This window comes from Neovison vison, chromosome 3 (genome assembly GCF_020171115.1).
Source record: "Neovison vison isolate M4711 chromosome 3, ASM_NN_V1, whole genome shotgun sequence".
Classification (NCBI taxonomy): Eukaryota; Metazoa; Chordata; class Mammalia; order Carnivora; family Mustelidae; genus Neogale; species Neogale vison.
In genome coordinates, this window is record NC_058093.1 from 40,948,141 (window position 1) to 40,967,642 (window position 19,502).

At 46.8% G+C, this 19,502-nt stretch overlaps 2 protein-coding genes across 3 annotated transcripts in view; one reads left to right on the forward strand and one right to left on the reverse strand.

Moving 5' to 3' along the window:
• NGEF (neuronal guanine nucleotide exchange factor) overlaps positions 1–2,076 on the reverse strand; it is a 71,547-nt gene extending 69,471 nt beyond the window's left edge. The window contains exon 1 of the mRNA XM_044241867.1: positions 1,752–2,076. Within this exon, the coding sequence (XP_044097802.1) occupies positions 1,752–2,019 (268 nt within the window). The 5' untranslated portion in view covers positions 2,020–2,076. The remainder of the gene's footprint in view (positions 1–1,751) is intronic.
• Positions 1–19,502, forward strand: part of NEU2 (neuraminidase 2) — a 77,635-nt gene that overhangs the window by 29,764 nt on the left and 28,369 nt on the right. The gene's annotated exons all lie outside the window — the stretch shown is intronic.

The following is a 19,502-nucleotide window of genomic DNA, read 5'->3' on the forward strand; positions in this document are numbered from 1 at the left end:
TAGAGTGAATTTTACCTATTTCTTTTTACTTTTGTTAACGTGGCCGCTGGGAAATTTGAAACAACATATGCGGTTTGCATTATATTTCTGTTAGAAAGAGCCTCCCTAACCTCCTTCTCCATCTGCACGGGCTTTGGACTAGAAGGATCTGAACTCCAGGCCACTCACTAGCTATATGATTTAGGGTAAGTGACTCAATCTCTTTGTTTCAGTTGTTGTTGTTTTTAATCTGTAAAATGGGTAAGGTAAGAACACCCATAACACTGAATACCTCCAAGAGCTCAGCTAACACTGAATATGAGGTTAGCTCCTGTTCTCTCTCTGGCCATGTCCCCCTCAAGATGCCGCTAAAGCTTCATCTCCTTTGGGGAATCTTTCCCAACCACACCTGAGGGGTCTTGTTCTTCGCCTTTATCTTTCCTGTAAACCTCGAGGCATTGCTGGCTGTCGATGACATCATTACAATATTGCTGGGTCCCTCAAGGGCAGAGACTCTAACTTTCTTTGTGTAGGATTGTGTTTCTCACTTTTCATTTCATAAGATTTTCGAACATCCCAAAAGTTGAGAGGGTCATATGACAGACATTCCCCCAGCTTCCACAAGTATAGCATTTCCATCATATTTCTCTTGCTCTTAATTCGGTCCTTGATGCGTAATTTTGTTAGTGTTTGTAGATAGCAAACACCCACAGATTGCCACCTCTCCCATCACGCAGGGGGAGTCTTGACCTCTGGGAGCCCTGCTGCGATGGGAACAAGTCTGAGTCAGCCTGCTGGAGGCTGAGCAGAGACTAACCCACCTTGATCAACCAGCTCACTAGCCCCCAGCGAGCGCAGCGAGACTTCCTTGACCTTCCAAGCCCACATGAGCCACCGGAGGACTGCAGAGGAGAGACAAAGCAGTCCAGACAGAAAAACCACCCGATCAACCCCCAGAATCACAAGAAATAATAAATATTATAGTTTTATCTTTATATATTGAGGGTGATTTCCTATGTGGCAAAAGGCTCCCCGATACAGAGTTCAGTGGATGTCTTGAAGGAGTTCATGGGTTCATGCCACATCCAGCAAATGGAGGATTACAGACCGTCTCGTGGCAGGTGCCCCAGGGACTAAGAGACTAGCACCTAGTCCACACCCCCAGCGTGCTGCCCACTCAGGCATGTGGGCAAGTCACAGAGAAAGGAATTTGCAGCTCTGACAGCCCCCCACCATTTGTAAAAGTTTCTGAACCATATTCTGCTCAAGGAATATACTTGAAGCAGATAAGATGTGCTAGGGACTCACTGAAAAGATTAAGGGACCCAGCTGCAAAGCTCTTATTGCCAAGGTATTTATCTCAGGTACTTCCAGTGCAGCAGAAACTCTGCCCATCCCAGCAACCGTGAGAGAGAACAAAGATAGGACCTCGGCACTCAGGAAACTCATGTTCCCAGATATCCCCAAATGTGGACAGCTCCAAGCCTCCCTGCTAGAAGGCATGGACGTCTGGGGGTGTTTTGTTGAGTCCTGGAACAAGATGTTTCTTTTAAATAGAAGCCAGTTTGGGTCGACACTTTCTCCTGAAGTGCCCGTGTCATCATATTGTGGGAATTGAATCCTTTAGATAACAGCTTCAAAGCGTTTCTTTTACTAGACCTGTCCTTGATAGTCTTCAAGGCCTTTTACTCTTATTTAGTTGGGGCCCTTCAGTCCTGATGACTCCACCTGGCTAGCAGGGGAGAGCAGTGCCAGCTGTCCCTGGTACTCACCTGCCTGGTGGGGGGTATTTTGTTCTGGAGCGTCTCTGGCTTGGCCTTTGCTTTTGTGTTTCACGGTGGGGTTGAAGACGGAGTTTCTTTGAATTGGGAGGTAGTGGCCAGGTTCTCTGTCTCGAGTCCCTTGGTTGGCATGCCATGTTTTCTCATCTTCTGAGAGTAACTCAGGTCTCCCCTTGTCCCACCCATCGTCAGTCTCCTGGGAACCGCTCACCAATTCCTTCCAGGGCTTTTCCAAACCTTCTGATCCCCTGGTCTCCATGGAAATTGGTCCAGTTGTTTCTCAGCAGAGCGCCTGGAGATGGGTAACCTCTCCAGCTTCACCAGCCTGAGTGATTTGGAATAGAAAGAGAACAATTTTCTGTTAGGGTCATCAGGCTAAATGTGCCATTCAGAGTCTGGTCTTCCACTCCCATTGAGATCTAATGATATTTGGAAGAGTCTGCACATCTGGGCGACCGCATCTTTCTCAATGGAAATTACAGTTTAACCACTGCAATTTGGATGCATTCATGTATCATTTTATAATTGAAGTTTGTTTATTCTATTCATAGGACGCACTTTTGGGGAAAATGCTTAAAGCGGCTTGTATAACTAGCTTTCAAGTAAACATCTTCTGAGTCATTCAAGAGAAGGAGTAGCAAAAACAGTGAGGAGAATGCCGGGAAACCAAAGTAAGGAAAGGGAAGATGTACAGACATACCCAAAAGTAAAGTCAAAGACGCTAGCAGCGAGAGATGGTCATACAACAGTAAATTCAGAAGTGGGAAGACTTGAATCCTCTGGGGACATACCTCTCACCACCTACTGGTGGCTAGGTTGAGTTGGTAGATTTGTGGCCTCTCTGATAGGGTGATTTTTTACAGAAGCTGTGGGCACGAGCCCTCCCCCACCCCACCAGCTGGGGTAACAGAATGGTTGCCTCCCTCTGGGGTGACCATGGTGGATAGCATCGGAACCCAGGCACTCTTCACAGGAAAAGGGGTATAATCAAATTATACCAGCACTGTCCAGGCAAACCCCATTTCCTTCCCAAGAAGAGCCTCCCAGTGTAGGGGCTTTTGGAGTGGTGAAGGACAGGACGGACCCTTGAGTAGAGTGTAAGCTGGGTGAGATGGTGTGTGAGACTGGAGAGCCATGCTAGGCTCTCTGTGGCTTCCCATCCATCTGAGGGTTCAGAACCTGGGCTCCCATGGACTCTATGTAAGGGGTATAGACAGTGTATGCAGAGGTTGTATCTATGTGAATATATCTTTCTTGATTACAGCTGCAGAACTTCCATTATGCTTTCAAAGAGTTTAGAGACTTAGGGAAGATTTTCTTCTCTGGTTCTGTTTTCTTCTGTAAAAAAAATGTGAAGGATGGTGCTGGACTTGAGGCACCCCTCTCCCTTTCCCACCGCACCCCTCTGCTTACAGCAGGTGCCCTAGCGACCCCAGGTACTGCCCTCAAGTTCTCATGGGTGAGTTCCCAACTCCCTCTTCTTACCCTCACCCCCGTCCAAAAACATTTCAGGGCAGTTGGGCAGGTGACCTTAGAACATTCAGGAAGGGTGGCTTCCCTTGCTCCAGGCAGAGTTATTTTTGTTTACCTAAGGCAGGAATTTGGACTTTCTGGTCAGGGAGATTTGAGGACTGAGGACTGCTCTGGTTCCTGGAACTAGCTACCTAATGACACAGAAACAGAAAGTTTGTCCTGGGGTGTTGCCTCCTTTCCTACCTGCCAGCAGGTCTGGTGGTAGTCCATTGATGACCCTGCCTATAAATAATCAGCCAAGCAGAAACAAGTGTTAAAGTATTAGAGGTTAGGGAGCAATAAGACAAGGGCCTGCCCTGGCGCAGCTGGGCCCAGTTTGTGAGGAACTGAGGAGCTCCTTCAGCACCATGGCCAGCTCTGGGACCCCAGCAAACCCTGGTAGACCCAGCATCCATGTCCTGGTCCATAAATGCTGGGGTGTGCCCTGTCCTCCTGGCTAATGCTTTGCTTCAGAGAGTAAAGCTGTGATTTCAGGAGGCCAGGGAAGACCGCATAGAGGCCAAGAGGTCATATTTGAGGGGAATCCCTCACAGGACTACCTGGCAGGGCAAAGTTCATAAACGTGGCAAGAAATGCACAGCTTGCAGGCAGGAGGGGCCTTTTCCATTCATACCAAATTGAATCCCAGTCAGCAAGGGGATGAGAACCAGAGAGAGAATGAAAGGTTTCTATCCCGGCCAAATGGAGGGGGGACCCTCTGCCCTGCACTCTGGTTGGGAATGGGGAGGGAAGACCCAGGAGGGCCAAGGTCAAGGTCATCATAAATCTGCTCTCTGGGGTCTGGGGCATGAAGGGGGTGGATTAAGACCATAGGCAAAGATAGATTTCAGCTTTGGGGTTCAGAGCTGGCCAAAGGCAAATCAGCTGCTCTGAGAGGCAGTGAATTCCCTGTCACTGACAGCAGACAAGAGTCTTAATTTTAAGAACCAGTGACTACCTACCTACCAATATCCCCTTCTCTCCTGTTTCACTTGCCTTTGTGCCTTCGAAGGGTATACCTTTGATCTGAGGGCAGAGGACAGGTGGGCAGAGGTCCCGTAGGTGCAGGGTGGGGCAGGGAAGTCAGGAGTTCATTGTGTGTTGGGACCAATCTGCAGAGGTCTGTGAACTGGTTCAGAGAGTCCCAGCCGCATCCTTGATGACGGTGAGTGAGGAGGTGGCAGGATTCCAGAAGCTCTGGGAGGGCCACTGGGCTGGGGCCCCCAAGACCAGAGGGCAGGTATCACTCAGGTGTGGCTGGTAGGGGCTGGGGCAGGCAAGATGTGCAAGCGGAATGACTGGATCAGCAGCACACGGTGGTTTGGGGCTGAGCGGGGAGGGGCCATCCCTGCCACAGGCCAGGGTGACAGTCAGGCCATTGCCTGTCATTGCCTGTTAGGCAGTCTGCTCCGGGTTGGAACAGGCTGATTTGAGGACATACAGTTGAAGCACCTCCCAGGAGGAGTGTGTGCTCCTGGATATCTTTGACCAAAGCTGACTCTTAGGAACAAGGCATCTCCCTGCTCTGACCAAGGGCATTTTGAAGGCCTTCGTTTGGTGGCCCTGAACACAGACTGGGTTTTGGCATTGAAGGTGATTATTATTATCACCTTATTATTTTAGGTTTAGGATTATTTTAGGTTGCTTTTTTAAAACTTGAGGTACAATTTACATATAGTGCAATTTGCTCTTGTTTCCGTGTGGTTCTGAGTTTTGGCAAATGCAGTTTGACGTAACCACCACCTTAATCAACATACAGGCCACTCCAGCACCCCAGAAGTTCCCTGTGCCCCACTGTCGTTCCCTCTGCCCCACTGTCGTCAGCCCCTCCCGCACCATCTGCTGACTATCACTCTGTACACGTTCCTTGTTTGCCTTTTCTGGGCCGTCCTACAGATGGGATGATACAACATCTGGTTCCCTTTGGTTGGCGGGATCCACTTGACATTCAGCCTGGCTGGGTGAGTGCTGATCGCCAGCATTGACTGCGCATTGTTGTGAGATCATGGAAGCCTGCGTGATGTATGGTGAAGGGCATTCGGCTGGGAGGCAGGGGATTGGGTTTGAATATCCACTTTCTGCTACCTGTAATCACCTACTCACGCTGGGCGAGTATGGGCCTCAGTGTCTCATGCAGAAAACATGGCAGTAGGTGGGTGTTCATGGAATGCTTAGCTAGCTCTCAAAACCTGAGGTCTAGGGCAGTGGGAAGAGACCCTCAGAGGGAACCTCGTGGCCTGATGAGAGCCCCGAGGTTGCTCTCAAACCATCCCTATCATTTTCTTTACACGAAGGTTCTCTGAAACCCTGAGAAAATGCATTCCAACTTTAAGACAGCACGCGCACACACACAATCTGCGAAACTCTCAGAACAGCAACTCTAATTCCACCTCAATTATTGCCTATTTCAGGCAACTGTGCTCTACATCTGAAGTATTTTATAATCACTTGAATTCTTCTAAATCCATTAACTGTTGGAGAGCCCGGCAGCCCTCCTCCCATCTCCTCATGTGTTTCTTAAACTCTTCAGTAGCGTGAAGCCCACGTGTTTCCATTCCACATGGCTTTGGAGTGGAAAGGCACGGGGCACGTGTGCGGTTGGAAGCTGCGTTTGCACGCCATCCGTCCACTCACTCAGTGAGCACCGCCAGGGTGCTCTCCGTGCCTGGCCCCTGTGGGTGCAGCGGACACATCTCTGCCACGTCTGCCCCCAGTTCTCCCTCCAGAAGCTTCTGAAGGGCAGGACTGGGTCTCTTGTTTGGAGCTCTCTCTGGTGCTGGGCCACTGGCTGTTTGGAACAATGGATGAATGGATGCGTGGTTCCCCGAGGTCCATGTGATAATCACCACTATTTTCTAGATAAAGAAGCTGCAAGTCAGAGAGCCCTGGCAGCTTGCCTGGGATCACACAGCTGGTCCGTGGTTTGGTGAGGCTCACACCCTACTTGTTGCATTTGTTTGTTGGAGAAAACCTGAAATCCCTGTGATGTGGTTGAAAGATGCCGTTGTAAAGATTGGTTGAAGGCTGGCAAGGATGAATCAGAGGCAGGAGTGGGGGGGAGTGGATCTAGGCTGTTCTCTGTGCTAGCTGTGTGGCTTCAGGCCTATGAGCCAAGGGTGACTATTAAAGCTCCTGGCTTTTGGCTGAGGCCCAGGGGACCTCCCTGCATGAGTCAGCGGCCTGGGAGGTCAGGGCACATGGGAGAAGCTGGTGGGGAGGGGAGAGGAAAGCTGGCTGCAAGCCCAGCTGTGGCGATTCAAGCCAGCTGCTGGGGCGGGGGTGCTGATGGTGGGGTGGACATGGGGAGGTGTATCCCCTAGACCAGGGCTTTTCAGATGTGCGTGTGAGGAGTCACCTGGGGCTCTTGTGAAGACAGATTCTGACTTGAGACATCCAGGGTGAGACCGGGGATGCCAACCCTGTGAGTCTATGGACCAACCTCGAGCAAGAGCCTTACGGAGAAGGACCACAGCACCTTTAGCAGTTGTGGGAACAGGAGCCTCCAGGGACCTCAGCCCCAGGCTGCCCCTTGCTTTGGCCAGGGTGGGTCATGTCCGCTGCTGGTCCGAGACAGTAATGATGGAGAGCAGAGCTGGGGCAGGCGGGAGGAGGGGGTGTCAGGAGACAGGCAAGGGAGGCTGAAGCAAGTGCTGGAGGGAAGAATCTTCTAGGGCATGTAGTGAATCTATGTGAGCCATCTGGGCACCTGCTCTGAAGCAGACCGCTGGGGGCACCGGGACAGTCTATAAGACCAGGCCTGGCCTTCACATGGCTAATAGGGGCTGCAGGAGGAAGCCAGTACTACAGAGCAGAGAGGCAAATGGTGGGGAGGGAGGACAGTGGAGGGTATGTGCAGGGAAGGGTTGGGGTGAGCAGCAGATCATGGGTGCCCTCTGGGGAAGGCACCTCTCTGGTCGTGGGGGAAGCTTCCCTCTCTGGTCAGTCAGAACCTCCCAGAGGGAAGTTCAAGGTCACTGCCCAGAGGTGGGGGCAGAGCATGGGTTATCCAGTGGAAGGCCCTAGCGACTCCAGACAGGAACCCTTGGGGAGGATTTGCCACAGGACCACACTGAAGTCTCCACCTTGTCGTTGGGGAGGAGCCCGGCACACTGGTGGCCGCAGGGCACATGAGCTGTCCAGACAGGGGGCAGGGGGATGTGGCCTCAAGGGAACAATGAAGGAGCCTTAGCTGTGACCTGATGACAGGAAGGGCTTGGACGCTATCACAGGGCGCAGGTGGCCCTCTGTGAGAAGGGGGGGCCCCGAGGAGGGAGGTAGGCCTGGCCTATTCCAGGTCACCCGCATCATTTCAGCTGTCATTCCAGGTCCTGCAACCGGTCCCTTAGACTCCCAGGTACCTGGCGGTATTTGCCTTGATCAATAAATTCTCCCCAAGCCCCACCCCCACAAAGTGGGAAACCTGGGGAGGAAGGTTTTAGGTTGTAGAGGGAAAATGAGGAAGTTTATGGTTTGGCAGAAAAGCCCCAGCAAGGGAAGAACCTTGTAAAGATGCCCTAGAAGATGCTGTGTGGTCGGCATGGTCTGAGGCCCCGTGCTCCCTGGAGAAAATGTAGAAAAAGCAGATGAACACAAGGAAGACAGCTGTGGCCCTGCCCTGAACATTTTCGTGTTCTCAGAGGGAACAAAGGACAAAGGAGAGGAAAGGAATGGAACAGCTGAATGGGAGAGAAGTATCCTAGCATGTTTTAAAGTAGAAATTCAGAAATTGGGGCGTGAGTGATATGAACGGCGGGATCAGAAAGGTGGCAGGAGAAGGAGAATTCAGGGCAAGGCGCAGGTGCCAGCTGGCTTGGCACATGGTAAAGCCCTGGTGCCTCGTGGCCACGAGGGGCAGCCCTAGCTCTACGATGTGGCTCCGAGTGGGAGTTCCCTGGGGGAAGGGAGGGGACTGTGGTCCTTGTGGAACCCAGACCATGGCTGAATAGGAAATATAACTGTATAAAAGTAACTGAGGGGGAGGGCATAGAAACAACTGAGGGGGGAGGGGGATAGAGGGAGAGGGATAGAAATAACTGAGGGGGGGGATAGAAGTGACTGAGGGGGGAAGGGATAGAAGTAACCAAGGGGGGAGGGGATAGAAGTGACTGAGGGGGAGGGGATAGAAGTGACTGAGGGGGGAGGGGATAGAAGTAACCAAGGGGGGGGGGGGATAGAAGTGACTGAGGAGGGAGGGGATAGAAGTAACTGAGGGGGAAGAGGGTAGAAACAACTGAGGGAGAGGGGGTAGAAGTAACTGAGGGGGGAGGGGATAGAAGCAACTGAGTGGGGAGGGGGAGAGAAGCAACTGAGGGGGGACAGAAACAACAAAGGGGGAGGGGTAGAAGCAACTGATAGGGAGGGGTAGAAGTAACAGGGATAGAAGTAACTGAGGGGGGAGGGAGATAGAAATAACTGAGGAGGAAACCAAAACAGTCTGGTACCGGCACAAAAAGAGACACATAGATCAATGAAACAGAATTGAGATTCCAGAAACCAACCCATGCTTTTTTTTTTTTTAAAAGATTTTATTTATTTATTTGACAGACAGAGATCTCAAGTAGGCAGAGAGGCAGGCTCCTTGCCGATCAGTGAGCCCCATGCGGAGCTAGATCCCAGGACCCTGGGATCATGACCTGAGCTGAAGGCAGAGGCTTTAACGCACTGAGCCACCCAGGCGCCCCCAAACCCATGCTTTTATGGTAATTAATCCTTGACAAAGGAGGCAAGAATACACATGGGGAAAAGACAGTCTCTTCAACAAATGGTGCTGGGAAAACTGGACAGCTATGTGCAAAAGAATGAAACTGGACCACTGCCTTTCACCGTACACAAAAATAAACTCAAAATGGATTAAGGATCTAACTATGAGATCTGAAACCCTAAAACTCCTAGAAGAAAACATAGGCAATAATTTCTTTGATATTGGCCATAGGAACATTTTTCTAGATTTGTCTCTTGAGGCAAGGGAAATAAAAGAAAAAATAAACAATTGGGACCACACCAAAATAAAAAGCTTTTGCATAGCAAAGTAAAATGTCAACAAAAGGACAAGGCAATCTACTGAATAAGAGAAGATATTTGCAAATGATATTCCTGAAAAAGGGTTAGTATCCAAAATACATAAAGAACTTAGACACAGCTCAACACCAAAAAAAAGAAATAATCTGATTAGCATGGGCAGAAGACAAACAGACATTGCCCCCAAATAAGACATCTCGATGGCCAACAGACACAAGAAAAGATGCTCAACATGGCTTATCATCAGGGAAATGCAAATCAAAACCACGGTGTGATATCCCCTCACACCTGTCAGAAAGGCGAGAAACAAGCATTGGCGACGACATGGAGGAAAGGGCACCTTGTGCCCCGCTGGCGGGAATGCGCACTGGGGCAGCCCCTGTGCGGAACACAATGGAGGGTCCTTAAAAAATGGAAGCTAGAACTACCCTCTGGTCCAGTAATTCTGTGACTGGGTATTTACCTGAAGAAAATGAGAACACTACTTTGAAAAGAGATAAGCACTTCTGTTTAGTGCCGCGTGATGTACGTCAGGTGTTCTCTCTGAGAGGAAGGCCAGCGAGCAAGGCCTTGAGGCTGACAGGAAGGCGGAACTTCCAAACTGGACTTGTTGGCTTGTTTTTGGCTCAAGAGGGAGAAAAGTAAAGATGAACCCCAGTTATCCAGTAGGGCTGTTGAACTGATATAGTGGGAAAGGAAGCAGGACTGTGAGGGGAGAAGTGGGGCCTGAGGTCAGAGACAGGGGGCGCATTTGGAACACGGTCTGATGCAGCAGGGTCTGAAGCTACCAGAACCTGGAAGGTTAGTTCCCTGAACATCAACCGACACTAAGTTTCTAATCCAAGCAACATCTCTTCAGAGGCCAGAACATGGTGAGACAGGGAATGTTCTCAAGGGCGCACAGCTGCTGAGTGCCAGCCGGGCCCTGAGTCCTCTGGAGCCACCCTCAGAGGTACAGCCTGGTGGCCTGGGACACTCATGCGGAAGAAAGGGAGGGGGTAGACACAGTGACAGAATTCATGCGCAAGATGGAGTTGACCGTGATAGATCGAGTGTGAACAGCACCGCTTTCCTGAGGAGGCAACAGAAATGAGTGAAATTCATTGTCAACCTGGGAACTAGACAGTGGTATAGCCGGCTTCAGCTTGTTCCTTTCTCACAGGAAAGTATAATGCCAGAGAGTGTGGGATACAACTATGTATCCATCTATGTACGCACCTGTGATCCATCTGTCTGTCTCTCTGTCTATCTACATAATCCGCAACATGAAGAAAGCCCATAAAAGGAGAAGAAAGCCAGAGGCCAGAAGGACAAACTGGACATTCCTGTTGGCCGAAAACCTGTTCATGACAAGCACCAGGCAGGATCACGAGTGGAACCCAGATGGTGGAGACCACAACACGACTGAGCTCCAGTGGTGGGGTGACAGAGGGCAGGGGAGGTCGTCTGCAAGGACCCCAGATGCAGGAGGCTGCAGGTGATGGCAGGCACGAGGGAGGGCAGAAAAACCTCAGATATGGCAAATTTAAAAGCAATAAGTAAAGCTTGGACTTTAGATTGCGGGAAAAGTTGTGGGTGATGGAATTTTTAAAGAAGCTCTTCAGGGAACCAGAGGGCTCCAAGAACAAGAGTAAGTGTTCAGTCATTGGGAGGGGCTTCCCATTTGGGCAGGCGGCAGGTGTTCGGTGTGAGAAGGCAGCAAGGAATCAGGATGTGAGAGTCAGGGAGAGTAGGTGGGGGAGGATTGAGAAGGTGCTCGGGTTCCCCAGCCTGGCCCCACTTGCTGGAGGGGCTGGGAGCTTGCTGGGGTCACAGAATTTACACAGCTGGGGGGGGTCAGTCAGCAACCTCAAGGGATTACTGAGGGAGGTGTACCCCCTCCTTGCACCCCACCTGGATAAATGAAGAGGAGGAAGTGGGGAGGGGCTTAGATTTTAGGGGTGCTATGTTCTGGGCAAAGAGGGCCTTGGAGAAGCCCTGGGTTCCTGCAAAAATGGGAGGCTCCAAGCCAGGAGTCACAGCGCTGTGGAACCCGGAGGCCCACTCCCAAGTCTCCCGGGAGAGAGTTCTGAGAGCAGAGGCTAACGGAGCCTCATCCTTTTGGTTGCTGCCCTCCCGCATGCTTCCTGAGGGTCAGGGATACAAACATGGCACCAGCTCTGGCTTCAGGTGGGAGGATTTCTGAAGGCAGGGGCCTGCTGGGGGACCTCATGCTGTCGGGCTTGAAGTGACTGTGGCCTGGTGGGCCCTAGAAGATGAGGCACACCCACTTTATCTTTGCTCTCTGTGGCTTTCAGAGCAGCTCTTGCAAAGAAGAGCCTAGAAATCCCTGAGGTTCCCTGGGGCTCAGAGGTTAACAAGTGTTAGGGGTAGGGGGCTGCCCAGGTGGCCATATAGTCAAGCCACGGGCTGCCCAACCTGGAGAAAGGGCTGGGAGCCTGTACTTACCTCTAGGACAGAGGGAGCTGTGGTACCCTCTCTGGGAGGGCTGGTCTGGGGCAGGCGTTAGAGGGAAAGGAGAAGAGGTACAGACGAACGCTAGCCCGGGACAATCTTAAAAACCCATCAGAGAAGGCACCCATGCAAGGCAGGCTGAGCCAGAGGGATGCCTCTTACCGTGGACACAGAGCCAGCCATGGAAGGACAGCTCAGCTTGCCGACCCCTGCTCCCTTCCCCACCCAGAGGAAGGGGAGGAGGGGGAGGCTTCTCCAGGCCAAGCCTCCCACTCATCCCCCCAAATAGTCTGTCCTGCACTAGAGGAAGAGGAGAGGAACGTTGATTAGTGTGAGGTTGGACTTGGGAAGATTTAAACCTGACAAATGGGCAAAGGCTAAGAACAGTTCACAGAAAATGAAATACAGATCACTCTCAAACACCTGCGAAAGGTGTTCAATCTCATGTCTCAGGAGAGGAAAGGAAATCCAAACCACACTGAAATTCCCCCCCCCTTTTTTTTTTTACTTATTACATGGTAAAAAATCAAAAGTTTGGTAAATGATTGGTGAAGGGGAGAGGCGAGCCCCCGTCGTTGCTGGCAGTGTCTATTGAAGTAAAACGCAAACGTGCTCTAGCTCAGCTGTCCCACCCGCAGGAATTCAGCCCGCAGATGTGTTTGCAGGTGTAAGGACTGGTCTGTGTGTCTGAGAACAAGAGGTTGAAGACACCACAGTCTCTCTCCATCAGGAATGGGTCATACCAGCTAGAAACTCCCAAACATTTGGGGTCCCTGGGTGGCTCAGTCTGTTGGGCATCCAGTTGTTGCTTGTGGCTCAGGTCATGATCTCAGGGTCATGAGATCGAGCCCCTCTTTGGGTTGGACACTGAGCATGGAGCCCACTTGGGAGTCTCTCCCTCTCCCTCTGCCACCTCCCCACTAGCATGCATGGGTGTGCGTTCTCTCCCTCTTAAAAAAAAATGTCCTACACTTTTCCATCAGTGGAATAAGATTCAGTGGCAAAAGCAAGAAAAAGTTCTAAATTCTGATCAAGAAAGGATCTTGGGATAGCTCAAGAAAACAAAAAGAAGGTCAGAACAGTATGCATTGAGTTTTCATCAGGGTAAAATGTGGAACAGAGTCAAATTTATTTGGAAGTGCCTAAAAACTTCTAGAAGAAATTATGAAAAATGAGCATCAATAATCAGTTAGAGGAGGGGCCTGGGACAGGTGGAGAATGGGAGTGGGAAGGAAGGAGACGCTAGTGTACCTACCTTTCCATATTTATTTTTTAAAAACTATGTCAATGTATTCACCTATTCAGAAATTAAATAGGTAAATCTTTTGAGAAAAAAATGAGTAGGATAGATCTTAAATGTAGAAACAAATCACTCTTAAAAATGAAGAAGGCAGAGAAGTTATGGGATTTGCCTAAGTGACTTTCAAGAGCCCTGCTATATGGCAGGGTAGTGAGTTTGGAGAGAGGTTACACTGATGTGGAAAAAAAAGCTATTTATATTTATACCTTCAAAACAATCCAGATTTTCCACCCAGTAAATTAAGTACAAAAGAAGAATGAATTGTTAAGTGAAATGTTTTAATTCTCTAACTAAAATTCTCTTGAAAAAAAATGCTCTTAGTGATTTAGAAGCAATCTCATAATCAGTAAGGAATCTTAATACAATATAACACATCAGTAGGTTTGTGACAAAATTAAATACCAATCTCCAGGAAAGACCTTTAAAAGTGAGATGACAAGGAAAACTTATCGTGATAAAGAGTACTGTGCACATCAAAAATAGAGTGATGCTGGAAAATCAGGCAGAATCCTGTTCTCATCATTTTAACATGTTTTGTGGGTGTTGGCCAATATGAGACTTAAAACAAACGATATCAGAAAGGAAAACTAAATAATCATAATTTGCAGGTGAACTGATTTGTGTGCCTTGAAAACCCAAAAGAACCAATTGGAACTGTTGGAATTACAGAGAATTCAGCGTAGGACCAGAACAAGATAGATTCACCACATGTCAACAATAGCAAGAAAGTAGAGAGATTTCATTCGTGGGAGTAACAAAACCCGAAAACAAAGGATATAAATGTGAACAACTTATGTGAAAGAAAAACTTGAGCAATGAAAGGAGATTCACATCTTTAGCAAAACATGGGTTTTTCTTGGATTGGAAAATTAAAAATAAAAATTCCCATCAAGTTAATATACAGTTCCAGTGACATCCCAATTAAAAAATCCTATCAAAAAATTCATCTGAATGTTTTGGTATAATCATTATGAGGTTCATCTGTAGGATAGATAGGGAAGATTATCTCAAACTTTTTGAGTAATATATGTAAGGAAGAGTCTGCTTTTCCTAAATATCATGAAATACTACATAATACAAGGAATGTGGTACTACTCCGAGGCAGTCAATCTGTGAGAAAGAACGGCCAGCCCAGAAATGGATTTATCTATAAAAATGTTATGTTATGGAAGAGGCATCACAAATATAAAAAAAATGGAGGGGTAATAAAATCAGACAAAAACATCACAAGAAAACTGTATGCTAATATCTCTTATTAATATAGATGAAAAAGACCTTAACAAAATACTAGGAAACTGATCTATATTTTTATTTTTTACTTTTTTATTAAAATTTATTTATTTGACAGAGAGAGAGATCACAAGTAGGAGGAGGAGAGAGAGGAGGAGGAAGAAGGTTCCCCGATGAGCAGAGAGCCTGATTCGGGGCTCGATCCCGGGACACTGGGATCATGACCTGAGCCGAAGGCAGAGGCTTTAACCCACTAAGCCACCCAGGCTCAGTGTATAAATCTATAAACAGAATTATACACTATGACCAGGTAGATTTTTCTCAGGAATGCAAGGTTGGTTTAACATTCAAAAGTCAATTCATATGGGGTGCCTGGGTGGCTCAGTCAGTTAAGTGTCCAACTCTTGATTTCAACTCAGGTCATGATCTCAGGATCATGGGATTGAGCTCTGAGTCAGGCTCTGGGCTGCGAGGAGTCTGCTTGGAATTCTCTCTCTCTCCCTCTCCCTATGCCCCTCCCCACCCATCACTTCCTTGCATGCATATGTTCTCTCTCTCTAAAAAAAAATTAATATAATGCACTATATCAATGAAATAAAGAAGAAAATTATGTGATCCTCTCAGAGACATTTGACATTAACATTTGTCAAAATTCAACACTCCTTCATGATAAAAGTATTCAACAAGCCAGGTATAGAAGAAAACTTCTCAAACTGAATAAAAGACAGCTATGAAAACTCCACAGCTAATACCATATTTAATTATGAAAGACTGGATATTTTCCTATAAAATCAGGAAGAAGGATGCCTACTCTCACTAGTACTATTCAACATTGTAATGGAGGTTCTAGCCAGGGCAATTAATAAAGAAAAAGAAATAAAAGATTGGAAAGGAAGGAGTTAAACTCTATTTGCAGATGACATGATCTCATATTTAGAAAATCCTAGGGAATCCCCTAAAAAACTGTTGGAAATAAATAAGTTCAGTAAGGCTTTAGGATATAAGATCAATATACAAAAATCAATTATATTTCTACATGGTAGGAATGAGCATAGGAGAAGTGAAATTAAGAAAAGAATTCCATTTATAATGTCAAAAAAAATAGGGATATAATTTTAACCAAAAAAAGCACAAAACTTATATTCTGAAAACTATAAAATAGTACTGAAAGAAATTTAAGAAGACCTAAATAAATGGAAAGACGTTCTATTTTCATGGATCATAAGAGTTAATATTGTTAAGATGGTGTTACTTCTCAAATCGATCTACATACTGAACACCATCCAAATCAAGATCCCAGCTGGCATCTTTGCAGAAATTAATAAACAGATCATAAAATTCATATGGAAATTCTAGGGACCCATGCCAAAACAACCCAAAAAAGAATAAAGTTAGACTCACATCTCCTGATTTCAAAACTCACTATAAATCCACAGTAATCAAGACTGACTCAAGGTCAGACATATAGGTCAATGGGATAGAACTGAGAATCTGTAAATCAACCCATACATCTATGGTCAATTGATTGGGTCCCAAGGGTGCCAAGGCTACTAAGATAAGAATAGTCTTTTCAACAAATGGTACTGGGGCAACTGAATATTCACATGTGAAAGAATGCATTTGGATCACTACCTCACATCATACACAAAAATTAACTCAACATGGATCAAAGACCTAATTCTAAGAACTAAAACTATAAAACTCATAGCAGAAAACATAGGTGTAAATGTTCTTGACATCAGACTAGAAGATGGTTTTTTAGATGACACCAAGATACGGCAAAGGATCTGAGTAGCATTTCTCCAAAGAAGTTATACAAATGGTACATGAAGATGTGCTCACCATCACTACTAATTAAAATGACAGTAAGTTTTGGTTTGATATCTACTAGAATGGTGGTAAGAATAAAGACAGATAATAACAAGCATTGGTAAAGACATGGAGCAATTGGAACACTTCTACACTGCTGATGGGAATGTAAAATTGTTCAGGCATTTTAAAAAAGATTTTATTTATTTATTTGAGAAGGTGTGAGAGCAAGAGAGATCACAGAGGGAGAGGGAGTAGCCCAATGTGGGCTCAATCCCAGGACCCCAAGATCATGACCTGAGCCAAAGGCAGACCTTAACTGACTGAGCCTCCCAGGCACCCAGTGCAGGCATTTTAGAAAACAGTGTGGCAGTTCCTGAAAAGGCTAAACATGGAATTACCATATGACCTAGCAATTCCATTCCTGAGTGTATTCCCAAGAGAAATGCAAACATATGTCCTCACAAAAAGTTGTACACAAATGTTCCCAGCAACATTACTCATAACTGGCAAAAGGTGGAAACAATCCAAATGTCTACCAACTGATGAATGGATAAATAAAACATGGTATATCCATACAATGGAATGTTATTCAGCCCTAGAAAGAAATTAAATACTGACACATGCTCTAACATGAATGAACCATGAGATCATTGTGCTAAGTGAAAAAAGCCAGTCATGAAAGACCACATACTGTCTGATTTCATGCATAAGAACTATCCAGAACAGGCAAGTGCATAGAGGTGGGAAACAGATCAGTGGTTTCCTGAGGCTAGAAGGATTGAAGAATGGGGGTGAGGAACAGCTAGGATTTCTTTAGGGGGAAATGATGCAAATGTTCTAAAATTGGTTGGGGTGATGGTCGCACGACTCTGTGAGTATATCGAGAACCATTGAATTGCATACTCTAAAAAAGGTGAATTGTGTGCAAGGCGAATTACATCTCAATAAAATTATTATTAAAAAAAGGAGGGGATATCAATAGAAGATTGGAATGCTGGTAAGCAGCTTGGGAAAAATATTTGCTTTCAGAGCCTCAGAATAAATTCCCTCAATAAACAACAAAAGAATTAAAGCATTAAATATTTTCTTCAAACTCTAGAACACACACACATACAAAACTTATGTATGGTTTTATTACTTTTCCCTCCCCTTAAAAAATGTGTTTTGGAAAATGTTGTATTTCGATGAACTAGGCATATATACCCCGCTTTAATATTTGCATAATATTCTCTAATACTTCATTTATATTTCCTTTATTTTATTATTATTTAATTTGTTTTCATCATTTTCTTTTAACGTTTAAGTTAGGCTCTTTTTTGGTTAGAGAAAGAGACATTCAGAAAAAGATACACAAGGCCGAAACTGGGCCAAGGCATTGTGGGGATCTGCCCCTCCACCTCTGTCAGGGGTCAGAAAACAGAACATTTTGGAAAGGATGGTTTAAAAGGTATCCCCATCTTTTTTGTTCTTTTTGGTGTCTTCTTTTTAAATTCCCATGACAAAGACTTTCACTATGGATGTGGTCAAATTATGCCTGAGCTTCCTAGTAGCCAGTGTGAAAAGGGGACATGTGTCAGTGACTCATTCTACTGCAATCAAGGATAAAAACTGACCAAGTGCTCAGGAGAATTTGCACCAAGACTAGGACTAGCTAAGTGTTTTCTATTGAGGGCTTTTATGGAAGAAGGAGCTTTAGTGTGGTGATTTTTAAATTTTCAAGAGCTTGTTAAATACATGAATTCCCGGGCCCCATGCCCAGATTTTGGACTGAGTAAGGCTGAAGTGGATCCCAGGAACGTACATGGTAGAGAGAGCTCCATGTGATGCATGGACTCCAGTCTATCCAATCCAGCAGGGTGACCTTTCTCCCGGACACACAAAGCTCGTGCGTGTGCACACATACAAACACACATGCGTGAACAGATTTCTTAAGCCTCGTCCTCTGTGCCTCCTTCAATGTAGGCTGATGGCATCACACAAAAACACAACCAAACACCAGTCATTCTGCAGGGTGACACAGAGCAGGCAGAAGCCTGATCTGGGAGGTCCTAGAGGGGTTTTGGAAGGAGACATGGCCTGTCCATTTTCTTCTCAGTGGAGAGTTTGGTGAAGTTTTGGCCGGATCATTTTGAGATGGAGCTCCATAGTTGTGGCTGTTCTGTGTTGCCTGTTAGCTACTATCCACTTGGAGTAAACTGGGGGTTGGGGAGAGTGGATGTACTTAAGGAAAATGAGCCACAGTCTCCCTCCAGGCAGGCCAAGATGTTCCTCATTGGGAATGTTGTTATGAATATTCTCTAGCCCAGAGGAAAGTAGGCAAGTGGAGCCACAAGGCTCCATTCTGTTGTGTCAAGGCCTTGAAACCTCTGGCCTGGAAAATTCCTTGGCGGGTGAGGTGCAGTTCTCCCTGCCCATCCCCAACACTGGAGTCAAACATCCACAGAATGTCTTCTCCTTGCACAACATGACTTCCTGGTATCCCCTCCAAGATCAACCCTTTGTGAAAGACCCACCAAGGTAATTGGAAGAGGTGGCTTTTTCTCTGGAAACATTCTCTCTAAACCCGAGAGAAGGTGGGAAGAATAGCAATTACAAAAAATGGCAGCATCCGTTGGGATATGTTCTTTCTGGTTTTAATTAGCCTGCCTGTCCTGACGTCTGTTGAATTCATAAAAGTTGAATTCATAAAACCTTTTTGGCCAAGGATCCAAGAATACCCAACTTTATACTCTCCAGAGCCAAGGGACAGACCTTCCGGCCATCCCCAAGTGATTCCAACCAAGTGTTAGGCTAGACAGTAAGGAGGAAGGTGGCATTTCTATTTTGCCCTTGAATAGAGTTAAAACAAAAATTTTAATATAAGTATAGTAGAATGCAGATAGCGCCCATATCTTCAGTGTACAGATTGCCAGATGTTTATACCTTATGTGACCAGCGCCCAGATCCAGAAGGAGAAGGTCACTGCGGCTCTGGAGAGTCTCTCCGCCCCTTCCCATGCCCTGCCCCTGAGGGTCACCTCTGACCTCACAGCATGGGTGACTCTTGGCCTATTTTGGGGCTTTGTAGAATAGTTCAGAATGTTCTCTTCTGTGTCTGACTTCTTCCCGTGATATCGGCTTGTGAGAGTCATCCACGCTGTTCCACATTGTTCTACGTGGTCACTGGAGTGTTTGTTCTCACAGCTGTGAAGCAATGGTTCTCACCCGGGAGCGGGCCTCGGGGAGTTTTAACCAGTTTTAACCAGATTGCTGGTTCCCATCTTCAAAGTGTCTGTGGTAGGAGGTCAGGGGCAGCGCAAGAATTTGTATTTCTAGCAGGTTCTCAGCTGCTGCTGCTGCTCCTGGTGGTCTAGAGAGCAAGCCTTGAGAACCACCTCTTTGGCCCATTCCCTTTCCTCTGGAAAAGGAGTCCAGGCT